Below are 23,659 nucleotides of genomic sequence, written 5' to 3' on the forward strand. Positions count from 1 at the left end.
TAAATGCCTTTAACATTAACATGTGATGTAATTTCCTGCAGTGTTATTAATTACGCAATTTCGTTCTCAAGCAGAGCAATTTGGTCAGCTCTGCACACCTCATCTCCAGTCTCCAGTTTTGAAATTGAACAGGGTCCTTTTTTAAATCCTGGATCCTGCTGGAAGTCGCTCTAACAGTAGGACGTAGAACAAGTATAAACACAAATGCCTAAAATGCACTGTACATTCAATTTGGACGTCAGAGACATTATTTAACTTCTAGCTGATAAAAAAAATGTAGATGATCGCCACTTTCCAAATTCAAGAATGGTTTGTCCGAAGAATTTTCGCAACGTATTGTGACCCGATATGATTGGGCTAGTTTGGGCTAGCAGCCAGGTCCTTTTGGGCTATAAAGTGGTTTCCGTTTCTGGCATCGCAGTCACTAGGTGTCGGAAACGGAAGTGAGGTGGCGCTAGCATTTTATTGCCACTGTTGCTCAGCTGTAGCTTTTTGTGTTTAAAAAACTACGTAACGTGCACTGCCGACTTCTGAGGGCTACAAATGCCGGTGAGTGATAGGGTAAATGTGATGTGAAGTTTGCGAGAACTGTTTTTATTTAAACAACACAATTTGAGTAGGTCTGTGATAATACCCCAGACCCCAGCGGACTGCGATGCTTTTACTATACTCCAAAAGTGTAGGCATAGTCTCTTCTAACAGCGCACTAGTGCGCAGAAACACATAGTTACGTTTTCTCAGCTGAACATCACCTGACGCTTTCAGGCTCCTCCACGTTTCTCTTCTTCGTCACAGAACTTCTCTTTGAGCAGGGCAGTTTCCAGTCCATTTGGTGCCCAGGGCGAATCACTAAATTGCGGGACCCCCTCCCGCCCTCCCCCAAACAGCCCTGCACGCGCGCCACTCCCAAACTACACCCTGCGGTTAAGTAACTCCTATCCAACCAATGTGTTTTTGTACGATGAATGTGATGCACACTGTTTTGCCCAATGTGGGCCAGCTTGATGAGTTACTTCGCTATGTTGGTTTGTAGCCCACTACATAGGCTTTGATTTCGACAGGAGGCTCTGATATGTTTCAACAGGTGCAGGACACCATGTAGTAAAGAAGGTAGATGTACAGCGCTTCAAATTATCAGCTTAGAGCCTGTGACTTATATCAAGGCCGGGTACATGGTCTTTTGGATCTAATGTTGTTGAAAATCTGCTTTCTATATTTCTATATGATATATTCGGTTGAGCGTATATTTTGCATGGAAAGAACCATAATGGTGGTATAAGAACACATTTGTGAAAGTGCAAATGTTGTTTGCACATGCATAAATGGGTGTACATATGTATGTTCAAACACACAAACACCGTTTTCAAATTATCACAACCTATGGGTCATTAATATTGATGACCACAAATGATCCATTAGCCCACAGTAATGTAATTTTTGCAACAATGGGTTTATATTTATTTATTTGATTAGCTGTTTTGTAAAGTGCCACATTGCAACGGGCAGCTTCAGTATACAAAAGGTTGAAGATGGGTAGACGGGTCCTTTGACCCATCATCTCTCTGGTCCGCTGCTCATCTGGTCCCACAAGCTTTCCAGGTACAAGAGGTTTAGCAGTCTTTTAAACATTGCATACTCAAAGGGTAAGAAAAGACAACGTTGTGATGGGGCATTCAGACGTGTGTGAAATTAATGCTGTTGTTTAAATCACTTAACGGATTCCTTAAAGTAGCTCATTTGATCAGTTACTTAAGCATGCAGATAGAATTTTTGTTCAATGTTGTTAAATATTCTTTAAAATACAGATTTTGCATCACATTTTATCACCCCCACATTTTATCACCCCTTCCCTTTGGTACTCTTTGGTACTATTCAAACAGTCTGTCACACAAGGAATGAATTGCCATGTGCAACGGTGGGCCACTTTTTAATTGGTGCACAATGTTATGCCCCAATCCCACTTAGGCTGCAGGTAATCAGGATTGGGCACATCAAGAGACCATGATTATGGCAGAGGATGCAATATATACAACCAACACTGAACACAACATTTCCCTGGCCATACATGCTCCAGAGGATAACAATGGCACAGGCAATAGGGGTTGCAATATATGCTACTGGGCATATGAGGGCTGGCCGTACACTTTACCAGGCATTGTGGAGACTGGATACCTGGCATTTTGGAGACTGGAGATCTGGTGACAGAACAAGAGGATATGCCTTGTCTGTGATTTTCCCCCTCCCTCAATTGTCTCATTATCAGGTGCATAGTTTAGTATCTGGGCCTCAACGTCAGCCTGAGTCGCTCCCAGCCCAGTCTTTCAGAGCCGCTTTCCCACTTGCCTCCCAGGGCTGTTGGGACTGAGAGCCACCTTAATCACAGCTTTGCCTTGCAGGCTGCAGCCACGGTGCGTCACCATCTCCACAATTAAAGGCAGAAGATCCATAAACCACGCCAAACCTCCTCTTTCTAAAACAAACACTTATCCACATGCAGGCTCAGACTGGCATATAGGGCAATAGGCCCAAGGCCGAACCAAAAACACAAAATGTTGGTGTGGGACAGTTTTTTTATTTATTTATTTTTTTGGTCAAAGTGGGCCACTTTGTTGACCAATGTGGGCCTGTTTGATGAGTTACTTCACTGTGCAGATAATAGTTTTGACCAGTGTTGCTGAGTAATGACTCTAGCTAATGGTGAAAGAGCAGATCATCTGTGGGGAAATCTGGTTTAAACTGAGGGATTGTCCTGCAACCTCTTTCTTAAAGCAACATTTTCTTTTACTTGAACCACACCCGGCACCGCTCCTGCAGCTCCCCTCTGAAAGCAGTTGGGTGGCTGAACTGTGTGGGATAGTTTCAATGTTAATAGGGGTATTTTATTTATTCATGGAATGTTTGTCGCATACCTGTATATTTATTTATGCACTGTTTGTCGGATACAGGTATCCGACAAACATTGCATAAATAAATAAACCGGGTTGTGGCTGAGGACTGTAACTTCTTCTGGTGACCCCTTGCACGGGTTCACCAGAGGAAGTTAGTTTGCTTTTCCTGCAGAAGTGCCAGCCACAGCATCGCACTGGTGCTTTTTTCAGTCACAGCTGCTCCACTCTATCTTCATTGTGGTGGTGGGCAAATGTCCTGTTGAGGTTACGACCATGGTTGTGGCCGGGCCGGGCGACCCGGCTGATCTCCATTTAAAGCACTGCCCCCAACTATGAGACTGCAGCTGCCGTGCACAAAGACCCATCTCTCAGCATTCCCCAGGACCCTTCTGTCCCTCCAATCCTCGGACACACACACACCTGCACAGAGGCAAAGCTGCTGACAATGCACGCCAATTACCCACACCCCACTGCACCTCCCCGCCCATCAGAATGCAGGCACGAAAGCATTCAGTGACTAATGGCCCATCATTAGCAGTTTTGTGCGCTCCATTCTGATGGGGGGGTCGGAGAGCTCGTCTTAGCTGCAGGGGCACCTGAACTGTTTTTATTGTTGTGCTTATGAGGAAACCAGTGCAACAATAAGCAGCCAATTAACACTATAAGCGGACAAAACTCGTGAAAAGCGACCAGAAAAAAAGCGATTTCGGAGAAAAACAAGCCCAAAGTCGCGTGTTATATGCAGACGTAGCAACAAACACCAGGCACCCTTTTATGCACCCAAGCAGCGGCGCAAAAGCTGCGAGTAAGGTGACCTGGGGCATGCACGTAACGTGAGCACATCGGAGGCAGCGCCAGCACCTGCTGCCTCTACTCGAGCACTCGGGCACAGCCCAAGGCAATGGTGCCCGCCGCAAGGTAAATGCGCCCCCAGGGGAATTTGAGCCCTCACCAGGGTGGGCAATTGTGCCCCCGGGGCGATTGCTCCCCAGGCAGTCACCCGCTCGCTGCGCCTGGGCCAAGAAACTGGCCTGGCTTTGAGGCCCCGCTTCCACCAAAGGAACCCTTTTTTGGCAGAGGTATAATACCTCCGATTTGCTGGTAATCTCTCCGGATTGCCCAGGCCCTAGAGTTAGGTTTCATTTGTTTGGCTAGATTTAAACGGCTCCCTTGCTTAATCGTGCTGGGTGCTCATTTGAAATTACCTAGAGAGAAGAGTGTATGTTGTCTTTGCTAGATACTAATAGAGTTCAAAAACTCAGACATAGTACCTCCACATCCCTCTTCTTCGTCTTAGTGCTTACTTATGAGGCACAAGCCTCCACAACAGTGTTGCGGGGACCGGCTATTGACATCAAGCCGGCCCCCATGGGTGCTATGGGACACCAGCACCCTGGAGGCCCAGTGCCTCAGGGGGTTGCTGTTAAAACGGATTTCTGAACTCTGACCTGGTGGGCAGAGGTTCAGGAGGCCAGCCTAGTTTCTTGGAACAGGGTAACCTTCTGGCTAAGCCAGACCAATCAAGATAGCTTGGCGGTGGTCAAAACTAGGTCTCGGGAGGGTTGAGGGTGACTGAAAGACCTCAATGAACACACAGAGCAAAGGACACTTACAAATCACTCCCAGTCAGTTGTGTGTTTATATATATATTGAAAATACAAATACATTTATTTCAAGGCCTTTGAGTTTCAACACTCAAATCACAGGAATACCTTTAAGCCAACACAATCCTATCTAAATACATATCCAAGATCAATGGGTCCACAGCCCAAAAGGGGAAGGAAACTGGCAGTGCAAATAGTCTTTAGTCCATTCTGCATCCAACACACTCCTAACTGAGAGTGGAGCCTATTGCTCAAATGTACTTGCAATGCTGGCGCACGCGGTAATGCTGATGGGCAAAACGGGGTCTCTTCAAGGGTCTATAGCAGCTCAGTAAGGTGGGTGAGGTGATGAAGAATAGGTTCCGACTATTCAATGAGGGCCTCCACTCGAGGGCAGAGTCGATTCCAAGAGTTGGGAATAGTTTGCTAGTTCGCACTAGCGGTGGAAAGGAGAGGGGCCCTCAGGGCCCACTCGTGTGTTTAAAAAAAAAAAAAAAAAAAAAAAAAAAAAAAATAATAATAAAAAAAAACGAATGGAGGCGCTAGGAGCCCCCAGTTAGGGTTGTGATTACTCGCCGATCCCCGGCGCGCTCCGGACAAACTTCGGCAGTCTACATTTCGGTTGCAGGTTCAAGTGCGGCAATTTGGCGACTGTGCAGCTTTCAGCGACGAAGATACAGCGATGAGTTCCAAACGGGACAGTGGCGATTTCTCCGCTCTTGGTAGATGGATCAGGCCAGTTTCACTCCAGCAGGCTTCAGGGGCAAGAGGGGCACAAATGCAGCGCACCTGCAAAGTTCGTCACCAAGGCTGGGCGACACGGTAATCGCGTATACTCCGGTTCGGGCACACTCACTTTACTCCAGACCTGGGAAGGCCAAGTGTAGGGAATTCGGTGTGAGAGTGCCGTGAACACAGAGCTAGTGACTTACCAAGTTTCGAGTGTCTCCTCGAAACGGCAGTGGCATCAGGGCAAAGAGTCTACGTAAGCTGGTTGGCCCAGGGACACTCCCGAGAAGGCTTACTTGCAGGGTTTGATGAAGGTGCATTACTTGGGCTACTTCAGAATAGTAGGATCGACGACAGATAGGATCTGCCACTGATACACACATGGGGTTCACATAGTTATAGACCTACAACACACTCTATACATCACCCGCGGTTGGCGGACCGCCGGGGGAATGTTGGCAGTTCAAGCACATGTCACAAAACCCTTTTATTAGCCTTGTGTTGGTGGAACTTCCACCAGTGAATGACGCCATTGCTAGCTGCTGACACTGTTTAGAGTATGCCTCAACTTGCGGGAATACAGCTTTGCATCCATTTACCTAGGACCACTTTAAAGCACATATTTTACATGCAGGCCCACAGCATCTAAACACATATCGGTCTTCTCCGACCACTTGCAACGCTGCAGGAGACCAGTTCTCTTCGCTTCAGTGTCCGTTCAGGATAGTCATTACCACAGGCCCAGGTCCGTTGATGTTAGTTTAAAAACCAGTAAAGCCGCACCTGGGGGCACCAGGAGCCACATCGGCTTAGTCCTTTGATGTCAACAGGCAGCGAGATTCGGGTAGCAGGGAGTCCAAACTGCGCCAGGCTCAATCAGTCCCTTAATGTTGGGGCAGGCAGCGAGACGCGGATAGCAGGGCATCCAAGCTGCGCCACAGGATGTGGACAGGGCAGGGGTGTCCACATGTTACTAACCCCCCTTTTTCTTGGCTACGCGCCACCAGGCAGGAGTAGTGTCTCTTCACTGTTGTGGGACAGGAGGGCACACAAGCACTTTTACAGAGCTGCAACCCTCAATTGCCTTGTTGCACTTCTTCTGGGTGGTGGGTTTGATGGCCTGCAAGACGTTGTAAACTGGGTACAGATGATGTCTGGGCCACTTCTTCTCCTCCCCCAGGCAGGAGTCACTGCTGCTGATGGGGTCGCAGCAGTCCTGGTCAGAACCCTCTTCACTTTACTTTTAAATGGTTTAGCATTAGACTTTAGTATGATACAGTGCTGGTATCCTTTCAATGTGCCAGTTTTTTCAATGAACACTTGAGGAAAGGCTGCAATCAAATCATGCAGCAATACGTTTTGGTCTATGAGCAGAACTTGTTCTTTGGCACCCACTTCTAGATCCTTTCCAAATTCTGCTTGGCGTCGCCACCTCAGGATTGAGGGAGCCTTGTCATCCACATTCCCCACAGTCTCTCTGTCCTTGGATCTCATGTTTTGTAGAAACCAGTTCCAATATACTGTCCTGAGTAAGCACAGGGCACCTTCGAGACTGGTTTTGAACTATTGCTTTCAATGGACCTTTTTTATACGTGCTTTCTGGATTTAAAAGATGCAAAGAACCACAGCCCGCCATTAGAGACCTCTTTATACCTGTTTTTTCAATCTCACATGCCGGTCTCGGGGCTTGCAAAATCTCATGGCCCACACGCATTGTTGAGAGATTTTATGAAGGGTGAGGACAATTTGCACAGTCCTCGCCTTTCATGGTGAGTACGGGGATGTAGAAACATTTAACTTGCTATTTACTGCAATGGAACGTTCTTTGCAACATATAGCAAATACACTTTCCACTGTGCGCGACTCTCCACTGGTTGGCAGCATTGCACCAAATATGCTATTTAACAATGGTGATGTGCACCGTTTAACAAAAAAAGTGGATTTACATTTAATATTTTTGGAAGTGCAAGATTTATTTTTTTGGGTTGAGTAGTTGAAGTAAATAACTAGCCCTGTAGGGCTAGTGACAAGAATGTGCAAGGCCTGGGTCTCTTGATGTGCGCACATTTACTATCATCATAATCTGGTCCCAAACCATCGGCACATCTTCGTGGTGTGTCCAGTCAACTAACTCTCCAAACATAATGAATTGGTGTCTTCCACCAAAGCCACTTCTCGCTTTTCTCTGTTTTATTTTCTCAATCTGGACCTACAAGCAACCGCTATGTATCCATAACTTCCACAATTGTTACATGTCTTGTCAATCGTAAAGCTATTTGAAGATGCTACATGTTCTCTTGATCTGCTGCTATTCTGCCTCCTTTGAATGACATCAATTGGTTCTTTATGTTTTACTTTCTCTTCTCTTGTAGCACAAATCTCTCCCATCTTAGTGGTTTCATGCGCAATTCTCTTGCAGGCTTCAGTCGAGCGTTCAGTGCTTTTTGTGATATGCATCACCTTATCAAGGGTGGACTCCGACTCCTCCCAAACCCTTTGCCTCATTTGTTCATTATTGGTGCGCACCATGAGTTGTTCCCATAACCCTTTGTTCGAGAACTGTCCGAAGTTGCATCTCATGGCTATGCCTCTTAATGCTGCTAAGTAATAATCAAGGGACTCTCCAGGCAACTGGCATCTAGTGTAAAATGCATACCTTTTCAGCACCACACAAATTGATTTTCCGTTCTATACATAACGTCCTCGTAGGGATTAAGACCATCATCACCTTCTTCCCCTTCCCCTGTCGGCGGCAGGTTCCTGTATATTTCTGGCCCTTCAGAACATAAATTGTGAATGAAAATAGCCCTTTTTCAAGCAGCATAAAAGTCTGCTGCAGTCAGGCCTCCAAATATGCTTCAAATTCGGCATCCAACCAGCTCCAAGTCCAGGGTTTTGGAGAAATTATTTGGAGGGGTGTGGGGGGTACGTCAATGTGTTGCATTTTTTGTTTTCTTATTAACATGCTGGTATTGATGAATGTATATTCTTTCTTGGAGCAGTAGAGACCATTATATCCGTGTTGTATTTCTTTCCTTCGTTGCTCTTCATGTATATTTTTACTTCAAGTGTTCCCTTCATATTCGCATCATATTGTATTCTATCCCTTAATGTTGTAGTTTAATGTTGTTCATGAATGTGCTTCAGTTTAGCAAATATTTATTTTCAATGTTCATTCAACTTGCGGTGTGACAACTCGTTGTGTGTTTTTTTTGTTTTATTTTATTTATTTATTATTTTTTGTAATTTTTTTTTTGTTTCTAATACACCTAGCCTTTCTGTATTACTCCCGTACTCGAATAGCGCAGAGCACGTTGCTACTATACTTCTTAGCGTTGTTATGGAGTAGGCGTTGCTAAATTGTTTTTCTAGTAGCGCAGTAGGTTCGTTGGAAAAATTCGACAACGAGGCACGTGCCGGTGGCTTCTAAACTTATGTATTTCTTCAATAAATATATCTGCACTCTGCAAATTGTTTGCGCGGCAGTGGGTATTCTTTCACATGATATGGACGTGTGGGAAGGTAGGTCTCTTCTGGAAGGAAGTGTTGTCCAAAATAAAGGATGTCATGCGGTTGCCTCTTCCTATGGATCCTTGGGTAGTGTTGCTAGGTGATGCATGTGATGGTGTTTTCCCCCCCTCTCTGGTCCAAAGGCCACCCTCATTGGACACTTTCTATTGGGAGATAAATTGACTATCCGTCGAAATTGGAAATCTGAAGATTCCGGTGGTCGAGATGTGGTGGGTAATAATATGGGACATCCTGGTGGCAGGCAAAATTACTGCACTGTGTGGGGGAAGGTATAGCAAATATGTCTCCGTCTGGAAGCCATTATTTGAATTTGTGGAAAACCGCCCAGGGATGGTGGACAAGCCCCCGCTGATGCAACACTTTTCATTGCTATAATGAGGTTGACTGTTAAGGTGGTGTTTGGCTTGGAAAACTCTAATATGGCATAGTGGGATTCTGGGGTGCTGGATTTCACATGATGCGCTGCACTTATGGCATTCTGTACTCTTATGTTTTTCTTTTGAAATATGGTCTTTGTGTTCATGCCTGCATCTTCTCCTACAGTAAGTTAAACATTTTTATGAAAAAAAATATATATATATATCTTCAAATTAAACCAGCACATTACAATCGGTATCACAAAGAACGACCTACCCTGGGTTGCACCCTGGGTCCTTGGAGGACTCTCATCAGAGTGGTACTCTCAGGATAGGGCAGGCATGGTCTAGAGCTGGAGAATTCGTCTGCATTTATTGTATCCACACAAGGAACGGATGAAGCCTTGATTCCTGTATAGGTTAATTGTGGATCATACAACATCGTCCTCCTTCCACCAGCCCCGCTCTTAACTGATTTTCTTCTAGAACCTCAGTCAAGGGATGCAGCCTGGGAATTGTACATTACAATCACCATGTGGGCTATAGGATACAATATGCAGTGTTTTTTCCAGATGATGTTTTTGTAACAAGAGCATATCGGACATGAGGTTCTGTGCTTGAAACAGTATGTGGTAGAGCAGGATTACAGAAATCCAGACGTGATGGGCAGTGTGTTGGGACCATATGATTGGTACGTTACTGTATGGAACATGCACATATTTATTTTTTGCGCACAAGGAGATTGAAGCGATTTGCTTATATGCCTTAGAACTTTTTGATCAAGTACTGAAGGCTCAGCTTATAATGTCAGCAACCAGGCCACATCTCTTGGAAATACTTCCACATAGTAATCGGAGTAAATGAAGTAAAAGTAAGAAGTACCATTATTTAGCACTGCGTTTGTCGACCATTGCGTTAACATGTTGAATGCAGGTCGCAAAAGGCATACTGGTCAAGTAAACTGCACCGCGTATTGACTTAAGATAAGAGGAACAAACATCCCACTCAGTTCTGTAAATGATTTCCAAACTCCGTTTTGGATGGTTGCCACCACATTTTGTATTTTATTCGGGAGCTGGAGAATCATATGATCGCATCGTCCCGTGTTCAGGCAATGCAACAGCTTCGTCTTTTCCATTTTGAAATGCTTGAAATACCACTCAAAAAGACGGTAATGTGAGCAGTTCACGTTCGATCTTTGTGACCATATGCTTGTAGTGTGTTCATACAGAGTAAGTGTTCAGCTCATACTGGTACATCAGCACATATTTTCTGTTCTTGTCAACCTTTGTTTAGAGTCCAGCTGATAACAAAGCAGTCTGTAGCCTCTTTATCTATGTTTTATGCTCTGATTTGTGAACCACCTTTGTGGGAAACTGCCATATAAGGTTTATCAGGAGAATTGGAAGGCATACCGCTGTAAGCAGGAAGGGGATTTTTCCAATATGGAGGTAAAGCGTGCACAAAAGCGCTCAGGGGTGGATAGTGAGGTTGTCAAAGGGGCCAGAGGGTGTCACAAGCCACGTGTCCAGTTGCGGTGTGGGCGTTATCCCCGGACTACCCCCACCTTGCGATGAACAGGAGGCAGGGGATTTCTACATGAAGACCTGTTTGGTCCCTGTTCCTTTGCAGAAATTAAGGGTATGCTAAAAATTCCCTTAAAGCAGTTGACCTTTATGCTTCTTCCAAAACGCACACACCACTGCACAAGCAGATCCACCCAGCCTGGCACAGCCCACGTAGAAAGAAATTGGGAATTGGAGCATGCCCTTCTTCGTTCTCACTTTGCCACTGTCCAGCTTTGGGTAAAAGGAATCCAGGGCAAGTAGAGATGCCGTTGAACATGAGAGCGAGCATAGGTAAACTGCTTGGTGCAGTTAAAACTGAGGAAAGCGCATCCGAAATGGTGACCCCTCCATACTGGAGACCTCAGCCTGCGGGCTCTCAACAGAGTCAGGCACACTTGAGCGGGATAACGGCAAAACATTGCTCAGCCAATCCAGTCCAATGGCCCCAAACCCCTGTCCCTACATGTGAAACCACTACCCTTGTTAATTGCCAATGTACTCTCCTTTAAGGGTTCTAAAATGATAGGGTTGAAGCAGGGCAGCGGTGGTGTATGGCAAAGGGGTTATTTGAAGAAAGCTGGAAAAGAGAGCAGATAGAGCAAGAGGATTAGGGGGGTGAAAAGAGGAGTAGAGATGGAATAGCAAGAGTTGGAGAGGGGAGGACGAGGGTGATGAGACTGCAGGCGCGGTGGAACTTCGGGAGGCAAATGGAGGAGCATAGTAAGGGAAGAGAGAGGGGCACGTTCAGCTCCAATGGAGTCAGTGTTGGTGTGGAGACTGGTGAACCCTGAAACTGATCAAGGGAACTCCTGGCTGGGTGGCGGAACGAGCAGGTGGCAAAGTGTTAAGGAGTTGCAGGTGATGCAAGTGGAAAGAGAGGAGGAAATTGGAATAAAGGAAGGTCCCATAGTTACGACAAGCATGTGGCAGGACATTGAGGAGGAGAGGAGTTTTTTACTGGGGCAGAGAGGCAGAGGACCCTGGCAAAAGGAGATGGTCAGAGGCCCGCAAACGGCCCGGAAGGATGTTCTGTCTGCCTTTTGACTCTGGGTGTGTGATTGAGAGACCGGTCAGACTCATCATTTTGGCACAGATCCAGCAAGCTAGCATCACTCTAGACCTGTGAAACCGGGTAGAGGTCTCCCTCTTTACACAAGATATCTAGACACAGCCAAGAAAGCACAAAGGCCAAGAAAGACACATTACCCAAAGACCGAGTGAAGCCCAGAGATGGAGGGGATGGTACGAGAGACATTCTTGTTAGTTTTGCTTTCGGACACTTGTGCAAATGATCGCAATTAACCTTTTAACATCACATTTCCGGAGCTTTTTTTGGAGACCACTTGGCTTCATGAAATGTGGGAATACTATCAAACCTGGAAATGCATGCTCTGAGCTGGGTATCAAGGAGGCCATTGAAACAGTTCTACTAGATAAATGCAAGCTGATGTAAGTCTCCTTTCATGTGAAGGGGCTTTGCTCCAGGAGACTGCAGTGGTCAAGCCACTGCTCAATGTGCATAACACACCAGAGAGTGGTTGGTGTCAGCTTCCCTGGCGCCTTATCCCCAGACTAAGATAATGTTTGCTCAACTTTTTCACAGTGCCATGGCACTACAACGTCAAGCCTCTGTTACGGCAGACTACATTGTCCAGCAGCCCACTGTCTCGGAAGAGGAAGATCGACGGGTCGAGCCTCCGTGTAATATTGCTCACCGATCAGTGACTGCTCCCAGGAAGCATCCTGCGGTCAGGCTGCTAAGAGGTGTGTGTATCTTGTGTGTATAAAACCAGATCACATACATCTGCCAGGAGCCTCGGAAACTGTGGAATACTGCAGAACCACCACATTCCAAGATGCCACCACATGCTGTGGACGCCTTTGAAACCGTACGGGTTCTCCTCGGCAAGAAATGTCAAGCATTGGCAAAGCCAACAATTTTGACTTTAGTGTAGGCATCAGATAGGCTCTTGCCAGGCACTGCGTAGTGGCATTAACTGGACATTGATGGTAGCCGGTGCAAAATGGTGCAAGTACTTAGTCATCTAATAGCATTGCCTGCATAAGGAAATGTTCCACAAATGTATATACAAAAATGGTCAGTACATGCTTCTTTAAAGATCAACACGGAAACAGATGGCAAATAGCATGTAATCACAGGGATGGCATAACTGTATCGTCACCAACCGCCCTTATTGGACATATGTATGTTCATTTCGTTTTTGATTGATCGTTTTCTGATGTTTATGCTCCAACAGCAGCGCTGGTGAGCCGTATGTTGTGATGCACGCTCTTTTGCTTTTGTTCCTGCAGATGTGGATATGCTCCTATCAATTGGATTCAATTGGACACTCGCAGCTTTCGTTGAATCCAATGGGCAGTGTGAATTCATTTGTGAGGAAGCAATGTACACGTATGTAGGGAGTTGTGTGCTTGGACATGCATGTACAGGTGAGTAAGAGGTAGGGGAGTGATGGGGTGAGCGGGGAGCATAAACGTGTCGGCAATTGCATTCAGCATGCATAGTTTGAAGAGTTCCCTTCATTACAGTGAAACGAAGCCTTTGGACTATGTCTATGCTATGTAATTGTGTACAACCCTTAGCTCGTACACGTTTTCCGCCCTTGAAAGGTATTTCCTAGATATATGGTTGTTATTTAAATACTCTCTGTAAAATTGCAGTGCATTTTCAAATGCTGATGTCAACATCTCTGAATGCGCTGTAATTTGAAAAAGAGTACTTAAATAAAACCCATATACCCAGTAAGCATCTTTGAAGGCTAAAAACGTGCAATTAAGGGTTTCCACAATATTACATTAAACACAGACCTAGTAGAAAGACTTCGTTTATCAAGGTGAACAGTGTCTTTGTCTCTGTTCAATGTAAGACATTGCATACTCTTACGGGGCAATTGCTGGCATGATGGGGCTAAGCCATCACAGGTATTTTCTGCTCTTAAAGGGACAAATGCTGTCGTTTTGGGGCGGAGCCATCACAAGTGTCATAATGGATGCAAACGCAGGCAATATTTGGGCAAAGCCATAATGGGTGTGCTCTTGCAGTGGCAACACTGGAGTATGTTTTCTGTTTATACTGCACATCCTATTAAATGTTCCAACTTGCAGCCGGGCGTAAGTTTTTCTGCATCCCTACTGCATGTTTATTCCTGCCAGAAGTTGCCTGCTTCTATTTGCCCTTATTTTTATGCACACATATACTATCAGATGGAGGACATTGCACCCTGCCAATGACCAGTAATAATAAAGAGCTATCAATTAACCCCTTGACTGCCAAGGGTTCGCCCCTACCACTCCACTGCCAATGCCTTTTTTGGTGATTTCGGTATGTCGCCATTCAATCCCTTGTAACCTTTTTGTTACATGAGATATCTTGGCAAAATTTGGCCCATTTTCTTCCCACTTGTAGGCGGTCATAGCGCCACCAAGGAATCCTAGTTTGCTGTATTGGGGTGAGAGAAAATGACCAAAAAGGGAGCACATTTTGTTTTTCTTCAGAAATTGTCAATAAAATGATGTACAAAGAAACATGTGGTTTTTTCCTTGTAAGAGCTAGGAACAAATGGTTTGCTGTGCTGAATTCACCATTTTCCAGGCTTTCAAGAACGGGTTGAGTGGAAACCAAAAAAAACATATTTTTGTATGAGAGGTGGGCGATTTTGCCCTTTTTTTCCCAATAGGACATGCGTGTACGGAATGGAAGAGGAGGGTAGGAAAACAGAATGGGAAGACGTAGAGGCATACATTTCTGAAAAGTAGAGAAAAATTCCAAGTTTAGGAAGGGGTGATTTGCGCAGGTCAGGCAACAACTAAGTAGGGAAAATTCCCACAGTTTGGGGGAAAAGTGATAAAAAAGGGTATGTGGTGGACATGGTTGGCCCTGTAAGGGGTTCCATGTAATAATGTCGCCACATTATTGCATGGAACATGCGGGGGACACCCCCGCAACCCCAAATGTTTTTTTTTAACACATTTTTTATTTTTAATTTTTATTTTTTGCCCCTATCGCCACATATATGGTCACCCAAATAATATCGCCACAACATTTTCGCGGCGATATTATTTACGCCGACCATATATGTGGCGATATTAATACCTGATACCCTGTAAGGCAATAGTAGATTATGAGAAAAGCAATGCCCTGCTACATTGCTCCGACTCTTCACACATTTCCGAATATTTCACAAAACGAGCAATACCACGAGCCAAAAACGGAGCCATGGTACACAGGATTTTTATGCTCACGGCCTAAACAGACATAATTAGCATGTGTAAATAAGGAAACCAAATGTGGTGAGGAATGCCAAGCATACATTTTTTTTGAAAGAGCACATGCAGACCTTTTGAAGGGTAGGTGACATGTGCAGGTTTACAAAAGCACATAGTGCCTAAAGCAGTGACTATATGTAGGTCACATTTGGGAAATTAAAGGGGTGTATGACAGAGTGCAGCAGCAAATGTATGAAAATGTTCTGAAAACCAAGCAAACACAACAAATGTCCTACCATCCCGCATTCCCACAGGTGTCCCGACGAAAACGGTACCTCACATGTGCGGGTGCACCTACCTGGGTGCAAAGGGAAAAGGCTAAACCACTGGTAACTCAAAGTCTTTCGGCAGAGCAGATTTTGTGTGAATTTGCTCTTGTGGAGAAGCTACAGATTCGGGCCTGCGGTGTTGCAGCCACCAAGGAAAACTGGGAACCCCATGCATTTCTGAAATAAGACACCCGTGGGAATCCAGAGGACTGACTTGGGGGAATCGCCTTAGAATTTATTACCTACAAGCCCTGGCAAGTCCCAAATTTAGGAAAAAAAACCACAATTTTCAACATTTCCCACCTGGAATCTACTGAAATACGCCGCCAGCAACACATGTCCTACCTTTCCATGTTCCCACATGTGTCCGGATGACAACAGTACCTCGTTTGTGGGAGCACCTAACTGGGCAGAAAAGAAAAACTGTTGACAGTCCACAAGTCCAACGGCAGTCCCAGGGAGCCCCGGCAGTGTCACTGTCCATTCCCTGAGGGAAATTCTGTAATGCTGCCTAGCCCGAGCGCCAGGATGGTCGGGTGTGCTGTCCCTGGCCTTGGGCACCCGTCACCCATGTGGGTTGACCGTCCACAAGTCCAGTGGCGGTTTCAGGGAACCTCGGCAGGCACCCTGTCCTTTCCCAGAGGGGGAAGGTGTAACGCAACCTAGCCAAAGCTCAAGATGGTCGGAGGTGATGTCCCAGGCCTTGGGCACCCGTCACCCATGTGGTTTGACCATCCCCAAGCCCAGCCTGGAGCTCCGGCTGGGCTGCGTTACAGCTGCTCCCTCCGGAAAAGGTCAGGGACCCTGCCTGGGCTCCCTGGAGCTGTTGCTGTGCTTTGGGACGGTACAACCACATGGTAAACGGATGTCCAAGGCTGGGGACATCAATGCCAACCCCCCTGGAGTTCTGGCTGGGCTACGTTAAAGATTCCCCCCCCACCCCCAGGACGGGATTGGCACACTGCTGGGCCTACCTGTTGGGGAAACGCTGTAACGCAGCCCAGCCAGAACTCCAGGACGGTTAGGGGTGATGTCCCTGGTCTTGGGGTTTTGTTTCCCATGTGGGTCTACCGTCCCCAAGCCCAGCGGCATTCCAAGGGAGCTCCGGCAGGGTCTGTGTCCCTTCCCGGAGGGAGAAACTATAATGTAGGCCAGCCACAGCTTCAGGATGGTGGCGGGGTGTGTGAGGTGGGGGGGTGGGTGATGTCCCTGGCCTTGGGGGTGGCTGTCTCCCATGTGGGTCGACCATCCTAAAGTCCAGCGGCACTTCTGGGGAGCCCCGGCAGGATCTCTATTCCTTGCCCGGAGGTGACATCTGTAACGCAGCACAGCCAGAGGTGCAGCCTGGGCTTGTGGACGGTCAACCCACATGGGAGACAGTCGCTCCCAGGGAAACACCAATGTTATGCTGGGATCGGGGGCAATTTGTGGCCTGACCTAGCAATTGTGTCCCAGCCCACCAAAATACCGACGGCCCACTCCTGCCCACACCACCAACAATCCAGCCCCAGACCCACCCACCCCACTGACAATGGTCCCTAACTGTAGAATAATAGAAAACAGTACTCTCATAACGTTGCAGCTACTCGTGTAGAAAAAACTGTAAACAAAACAAAAAACATTTGTTGCCTATGGTCAACACAGCGAAAATAAATCATAACTAGTACTCTCCGATCAAGGCCCCCCTTTCAAGCCATCCCTGGTGGCTACATACCCTCACCCCCCCCAGTAAAAACACTTTTGCCCCTTCATAGGGGCAGATTGCCAGATTGCACTACCCATCTGCCCCCAGGGAGGGCTACATGAGAGGCCCCCCATTACACTAAAAAAAATCCATGGATGGTTTAGTGTCTCCACCCAAAACAATTTTTAAAAAAATATTTTTTTGTTTTGCCCCCAGGGTGGGTAAAACGTACTGCCTCATGCTTTGGGGGGGGGGGCATTCCAATGTTTTCTGGTGTCCCTCTTCCTCCCCACCTCAAATGGATGGGGGGCATCTCATATACCCCTTCTTAGGGGCAGAATCTGCCCACAGGGAGGGTACACAAGGTGCCCCCCATCCGCTTGGGGTGCAGGGAAGATGGCCACCCCCCCTTCATCACATATAATCCCTTGTGGTTTAGTGTGCACCACCACCCAAAACAACTTATATATTTTTTTTTTTTTTTTTGCCCCTTTCCTAGGGGCAGATGGGCACATTAGTGTGCCCATCTACCCCCAGGGTGGGCAAAATGTGCTGGCGCATGCTTTGGAGGCTGGGGGAGTAAGCAGCCTCCCCAAACCCCCCCCCCCACTTTAAAAACAGATCCCTGGTGGTCTAGTGGCATTGCTGGATGCGGATCGAGCAATGTGCCCGATCCGCGCCCAGCAATGCTTCGAAGAAGGTGGTGTTTGTATTTATTTTATTTGTATTGCGCACCTGGCCCGTAGGCATCTGGGCGCATTTCTTGAGAACATTTGAATACAGTGAAAGGTACATGAATTAGCAGTTGGTTACAGAAGTTGGTAACGCGCAGTAGGTGATTGGTCATGGGCCAAGGCATAGTGATTGGGGAGAGTACATACATATACACGGGGGCACAGTTTCTAGAATAGGTATAGATATTTTCATGAAAAGCAAAGGTACATAAATTTACATGAACAGCAGTTTTATATAATAGGTGCATGTATTTACAGCAGGTATATGAGATGGAGGAGAGTGTTTACGGGTGTGAGGTAGCATGGTCCTGCTCGGATAGACAGAATTTGGCTTTGCTCTTGAATGTGAAGTAAGAGGGTTCCGATCTGAGTGTGGGGGGTGGGGGGGGGTAGTGTGTTCCACAGTTTGGCTGCGAGAACTGGGAAGCTGGATCCCCCCAGCCTTTTGGAGCTTGAATCTGGGTATCGCTAGTGAGTGGATTTGAGCAGTTCTTGAGGGCCTGCAAGAGGTGTGGGCAATATAGCGGTTGGCAAGGTAGGCAGGGGCCTGGTTGGCTTGGGACTTATGAGTCAGGGCAAGTGTTTTGAGGGATATTCTGTGGGCAATAGGAAGCCAGTGTAGGCTGCGACAAGTGTCTGAGATGTGAAGTGTTCTGGGATGTTGAGGGCTGCCCTGATGGCTTTATTCTGAGTAACCTGGAGCTTGTTGATGTTTCTTTGACTGGTCCCTAGGTAGAGGGCATTACAGTAGTCAATTTTGGCCATGACGAGGGCTCTGGCAAGAATAATGCAGTGTAGGCCTGTTGGGAAGGGGTCTGCAAGCTGTTATGAGCTTGCAGGTGTAGGCCGAAACTGATACAAGACAAACCAATGCTAATGCTGTTATGAGTGATAAGGTGGAGTCAAGGTAGATGCCTAATGTTTTTGTATCGTTGGAAACCTTAATGGTGTGCCTGTCAATATTGAAGTATTTGAAGGCAGGGTCTAGTTTATTGAGTCTAATATGCGAGCCTAAGATGAGTAGCTCGGTTTTCTCATCATTTAGACACAGTCCATGATGCGCCGTCCAGGCCTGGATGACTGAGTAAACATTAAGTGCTTTAGAATCGGCTGTGTAGTTGCCATTTATAGTGATGAGTATCTGGGTGTCATCTTCGTAAATGGTATGGGTGACACCTAGATAGTATGGGTAACACCTAGATAGTATATCGAAGAGAGGCTTCGTAAATACATTATATAGCGTCAGGGAAACGCATGATCCTCGTGGGACCCCGCAGGGGACAGTTGATGGTTCAGAGGAGGCGGTCGGTGAGAAGACCCGCATGGTCCCGTTTGCCAGGAAGGATCTGATCCAGCACGTGGCTTTGTCCGAGACGTGGGCGGCTGTTTTTAGATGTTTGCACAGAATTTGGTGGTTGACCAAACCAAAAGCTGCCGATAGGTTAAGCAATAGTAGTAGGGCAATCTTAACCTTATCTTTTAGATCCTCCATTTGTGTTTTTTAGATCAATAAGGGCAGTTTCTGTTCCGTGTCTAGGACAGAAGCCCGATTGGTGGAGGCTTAGAAGTTTTTTAGTTTCAAGGTATGCCTGAATTTGTAGATAGGCTGCCCTATCAAGTATTTTTAGTAGGAAGGGCAACGTGGTAATGGGTCTATACTTGGCAGGGTTGCTATTGTCAAAGGTGGGTTTTTTGATTAAGGGAATAACCCAAGCATCCTTGAGGTTGTCGGGGACAATCCCAGATTTAAAGGAAGCGTTTATGAAGCTGGTGATGAAGGGAGCGAGATCGTGGGCGGCCTCCTTGATGGTAGGTGCTGGGCAAGAGTCACCTTGACAGTTGGTGGGTTTGAGTTTTTTGATGTTCTCTACTTCCCAAATAGTAAGGGGTGACAAGTTGAATGGTTTAGCGGGATATGGTGACGTAGTAGTGTTATATGCAGGTGGTACTGGATCTGGATCCAGGTTGCATTTTTTTTGTATTGATTTGTATTGATTTTGGTTTGCAGTGTGGACATTTTACCTAGGAGAGCTTTTTGGAGGTTGGTGCACCACAAGGTGTCGGTGTTGCACTGGTCTGGGGGGGCTGTTGGAGACTCAAGTTCTTTGAGGATCTTGAATAGCTCTTTGGTGTTAGATTTGGCCTGTAAGATACGTGTGTTAAATAGTGTCTTTTTTAGCTAGGAATATAGCTTCTTTGTTGTTGGAAGATGCAGTGGTCCGTATGCTTTTGTTGCCGGCCGATGGGATACTTTTCTAGTGCGCCTCTGTTTCTTTTTGCTTTGCTTTGCAGGGCTCTCTGAGATTGGGTGTAAACCAGGAGTTGAGATGGTGCTTTGGTTTCGGTTTGCACATTTTTAGCGGGGCTATAGAGTTTAGAGCTTTTAGTATATTTTGGTTATATGTGTTTACTAGTTTTCCTTTGTAATGTCCTTCTTGTTGCGAGTGTGAATGGCTGGAGCGATGCTTGTTGGTATTTGGGGGTGGCTTTGATGGTGCTCGGACCACGTGCAAGTTGTGATGGATGTCAGGTTAATTGTGCAGTTTAGGTCTGCAAGCCAATCGAGGGTTCTCCCTTTGATGTGAGTGGGTTCCTGGATGTGGTGGTTGAAGCCTAGGTCTGTTAGGGAGTTGGCTAGATCAAGGGCTTTGGTGTCTTCCGGGTCTTGGAGGCCAAGATTGAAATCTCCGAGTAGTATAGTTTGTGAATTGGGCTTGGTGTTGGTAGCAAGGATGGTGGAGATGGCCTCGGCAAAGGAGGAGATGGGTCTGGGGGCCGGTAGATAAGGTGCAGTATGATTGGGAGAGATGGGTCATTTTAATTGATAGTAGTTCGTTAGTTGGGATCTGAGGGTGCGGAACAGGTCTCGGCTCAAGGGAGTTTTTGTGGATAATGGCAATGCCACCACCTTTTGATTGGTTTGTACTCCTGTCACATCTAATGATGGCGTCATTGTCTGGTATTGCCAGGGACAGTGCAGGGCCAGCCGCAGCATGAAGCCATGTTTCCATAACGGCAAGGAAATCAAGGTCTTGGGTTGTGATGAAGCCGGCAATGTCAAGGGCATACACAGGGAGGGACCTGGCATTGATTAGGGCACCTTTGATCAGGGAGGCTGTAGTACGTCCAGTAAGGCAGTTGTTAGTGATAGTTGGGGTAGTGTTGCGGGTAGGAGTTGTGGTGGCAGTGGGGTTGGTTGTTAGTTTGGTTGTCCCGGTTAGATGATGATTTTCTCTTCATATGAAGGTGTATGTGGTGAGTTTTGGTGCGGGTTTTGTGGCAGACTCTAGAGCCTAGTCTCTGATTTGTGAGGTAGGTGGTGCACGGTTGGTTTGGATGCGAAATGTTGTAGCCAGAGGGCTGAGGAGTTTAGGTAGGGATTGGTATCTGGCATGGTGGCTGTATGCGTGGGGCTGCCTGGGCATGAGATGAGTTGTAGGAGGTAGTGATGTGGGGATGGGGAGTTGGTGATGGGACACGGTCTGGCCGGGTTGTCTTGCCTATGTTGAGTCGACTGTGAGGGAGAGTGGTAGGGCAGGGGTGGTGCTGAGAGTAAGCCAGGGATTTAGGGATATGTTGAGGAATGAAATGATGGTATAATACGTCCAAAGTGGCCACTGCATTATAATGTATTAGGCAGTTGTGTATAGGTGCTCGGTTGTATGGTGTGGAGTGGGACAGGACAAATTCCAGATTATGGTGCAGCAGGATAGGGTAGATGAGTGTTCATGTGGTTATAGGGTAGCGGCGGCAGTTGTAGTGAGGGCTGTGGTTGTTACACACAAATAAGTGAGGGTCTGGCAAACGGTCAGGGAAGCACGTGAGTGACGTATAGGGTGGTTAGCTAAGCTGAGACACTTAACATGATCGGCAATAAATGAAAACGGGCAATTGCAAGGTAATGAGGGTACTTGGCATAACTGAGACAGTTAACGTGATAAGTAATAAATGAGTATAGTCCATTGCATAAAATATGAGGATGCAATGGTTTTGTGTTCGCTCTAGAATGGTGGTGGATGCGAGCAGCAGCCTAAGGCCTGGTAAATGTCAGGGTGGGGGCAGGCTAAAGTCACTTGCTATTGCTCTTTGTAGGTTGCGAGTGTAATGGCGAGTAGAGACTGTTCCTGTAATAGGTGGTGATGCAAAATAGTGGTGACGGGATGGTTGCCTGAGATGGGGGCCGCCATTGCGTAATGTGAGACTAACATAGGAAACCTGGATAAGTGCTAGGAACCATGAATACGTGGCTCGGAGGGCTAGAAGTCTGTTGTGATGAGGTACATGAGATATCTGGCAGCACAGTTGGTAAGGCTTGCCTCAGTGTCCAGAGGCTTTGGAACAGAGCAACAGCGCAACCAGTGCGCAAACAGGCGCAGAACAGGGCCTTGTCCTTCAGGCTTTCAGCTGGAAGGGCTGATGCCGGCTTCCAGCCGCTGGCGAAACAGCGCGGGCCGAGATACGGGCTGGTGTTGCTAGGCAAAGCGGTACACAACCTTGTTGGCCAGGCGGCCATTTGCAGGGCAGGCACGAAGAAAAATGGAATCGGCAGTAGATGGCCTCAGCTAGGAGGATGCAGGGTGCACTACTATGGCAGGGAGTGCTTTGTGGGACGTGGGGGGGCTCACCCTCTGAATGGATGCAGCCCTCGTCAGCTGAATCGTGCCTGGCGCAGCTGTTCTGTCGTGCAGGAGATGAATGCAGCAGGTGAAGGGCTGTTGGTGTGGAGGGGCTCCTGCCGATGGCGCACTGCTTCTGTGCTGCGGGCGCAGAACCGGGCCTTCCCGTTCCAATGACGCCTCCCTCAAGCTGAACGGCTCAATAATGCCAGAGATCGAGGGAGAAGGGAACTCGCCTCTTTTCACAGCGGCAGCCGAAAATGGCTGCTGCGGTGAAATTTACTTTCAGTTTCATGTCAGTGTGCATTACTCACGCTGATGTGAAACTGAAGAACATCCAACCCCCGGGCCATGAGGAGGAACCTCCTCCTCACATAGCCCGGGGGGGTTGGATTCCACTTTTGTGTGATCGCTGCAGCGATCGCACAAAGTGAAGTGCAAAAAAGGACGAGGTATCTCGTCTTTGGCACTGCAAAGGTAATGTCAAAGCTGAGATACCTCGTCCTTAGCACTTAAGGGGTTCAAAGAAAAAAATATATATGAAAATTAATTTTCATATTTTTCAATGTACAGGAGGAGCAGTGCTCTTTTGATCACACAAACGTACCATAGTTAAGAAATATGATTTGACTTGAAGCTGTGAGCTTCTTACTATGGGGTGTGAGAAACTTGAGGGGGTTCTCACTTAAGACCCCTGGGGTTCTTTGTTCTGGTGGTCGGGGCACGTCCATCACCTTTGGAACCAGACCTTGGGGTGGACCAGTGCGGGAGGATCACAGCACTGTTGTTGTGTGTCCTGTCCCGTTGTCCGCCTCCCCAATTACAACAGGTACCCACATCAAGAGGAGGCGTAGGAGAATAAACACAACACCCTATATTTCACAATAACATAATCGTTCCCCTTCTTCTGACAATATTCTTTTTTTCTAACACCACAAAAAAACTTTTAAAAAACTACAACTCCCACAATTCTTACTTCCACTCTGGAAATCCCATTTCTATACTAGAATACCAAAACGCTAAGAAGTAGGGGAAAAAGGGAGTAGTGCACTAGGGATTCCTATGGGCAGTCGCCATTTTGTCCCGATGAGGCCAGGTAAAGTCAGGCATCCCTCCACAATCATTCCCACCTGAAACCTGTTAAGCAACCCTTTCAGTATAAAATGCAGAGCACACAGGCACACTTTGAGCGAGCTGGGGATGCTGGATGCAGCACAGCGGCCATGAGAAAAATTCGAGCTGGAGAGACCCTGGAGGACCAAAGACTGCCTAATTGCTGGGCCTGTGAGTTCAGGGGAGGCTGCAGTGTGGTGAGGGTGTGCCAACACCAGGGAGCCAAAACTAGGTGCAGCTGGGGGTTACCTGGCAGTGCACATACCAAAGTTCCTCCCCT

The 23,659-nt window shown here is 47.0% G+C and overlaps 1 protein-coding gene across 1 annotated transcript in view; it reads left to right on the top strand.

The window, feature by feature from the left end:
• Positions 1 to 417: 417 nt before the first annotated feature.
• The window catches only part of ATOX1 (antioxidant 1 copper chaperone), a 165,376-nt gene continuing 142,134 nt past the window's right edge, over positions 418 to 23,659 (top strand). The window contains exon 1 of the mRNA XM_069653997.1: positions 418 to 549. Within this exon, the coding sequence (XP_069510098.1) occupies positions 544 to 549 (6 nt within the window). The 5' untranslated portion in view covers positions 418 to 543. The remainder of the gene's footprint in view (positions 550 to 23,659) is intronic.

The sequence above is a fragment of the Ambystoma mexicanum genome, chromosome 3q (genome assembly GCF_040938575.1).
Source record: "Ambystoma mexicanum isolate Mex_15411 chromosome 3q, UKY_AmexF1_1, whole genome shotgun sequence".
In the NCBI taxonomy this organism is placed as follows: domain Eukaryota; kingdom Metazoa; phylum Chordata; class Amphibia; order Caudata; family Ambystomatidae; genus Ambystoma; species Ambystoma mexicanum.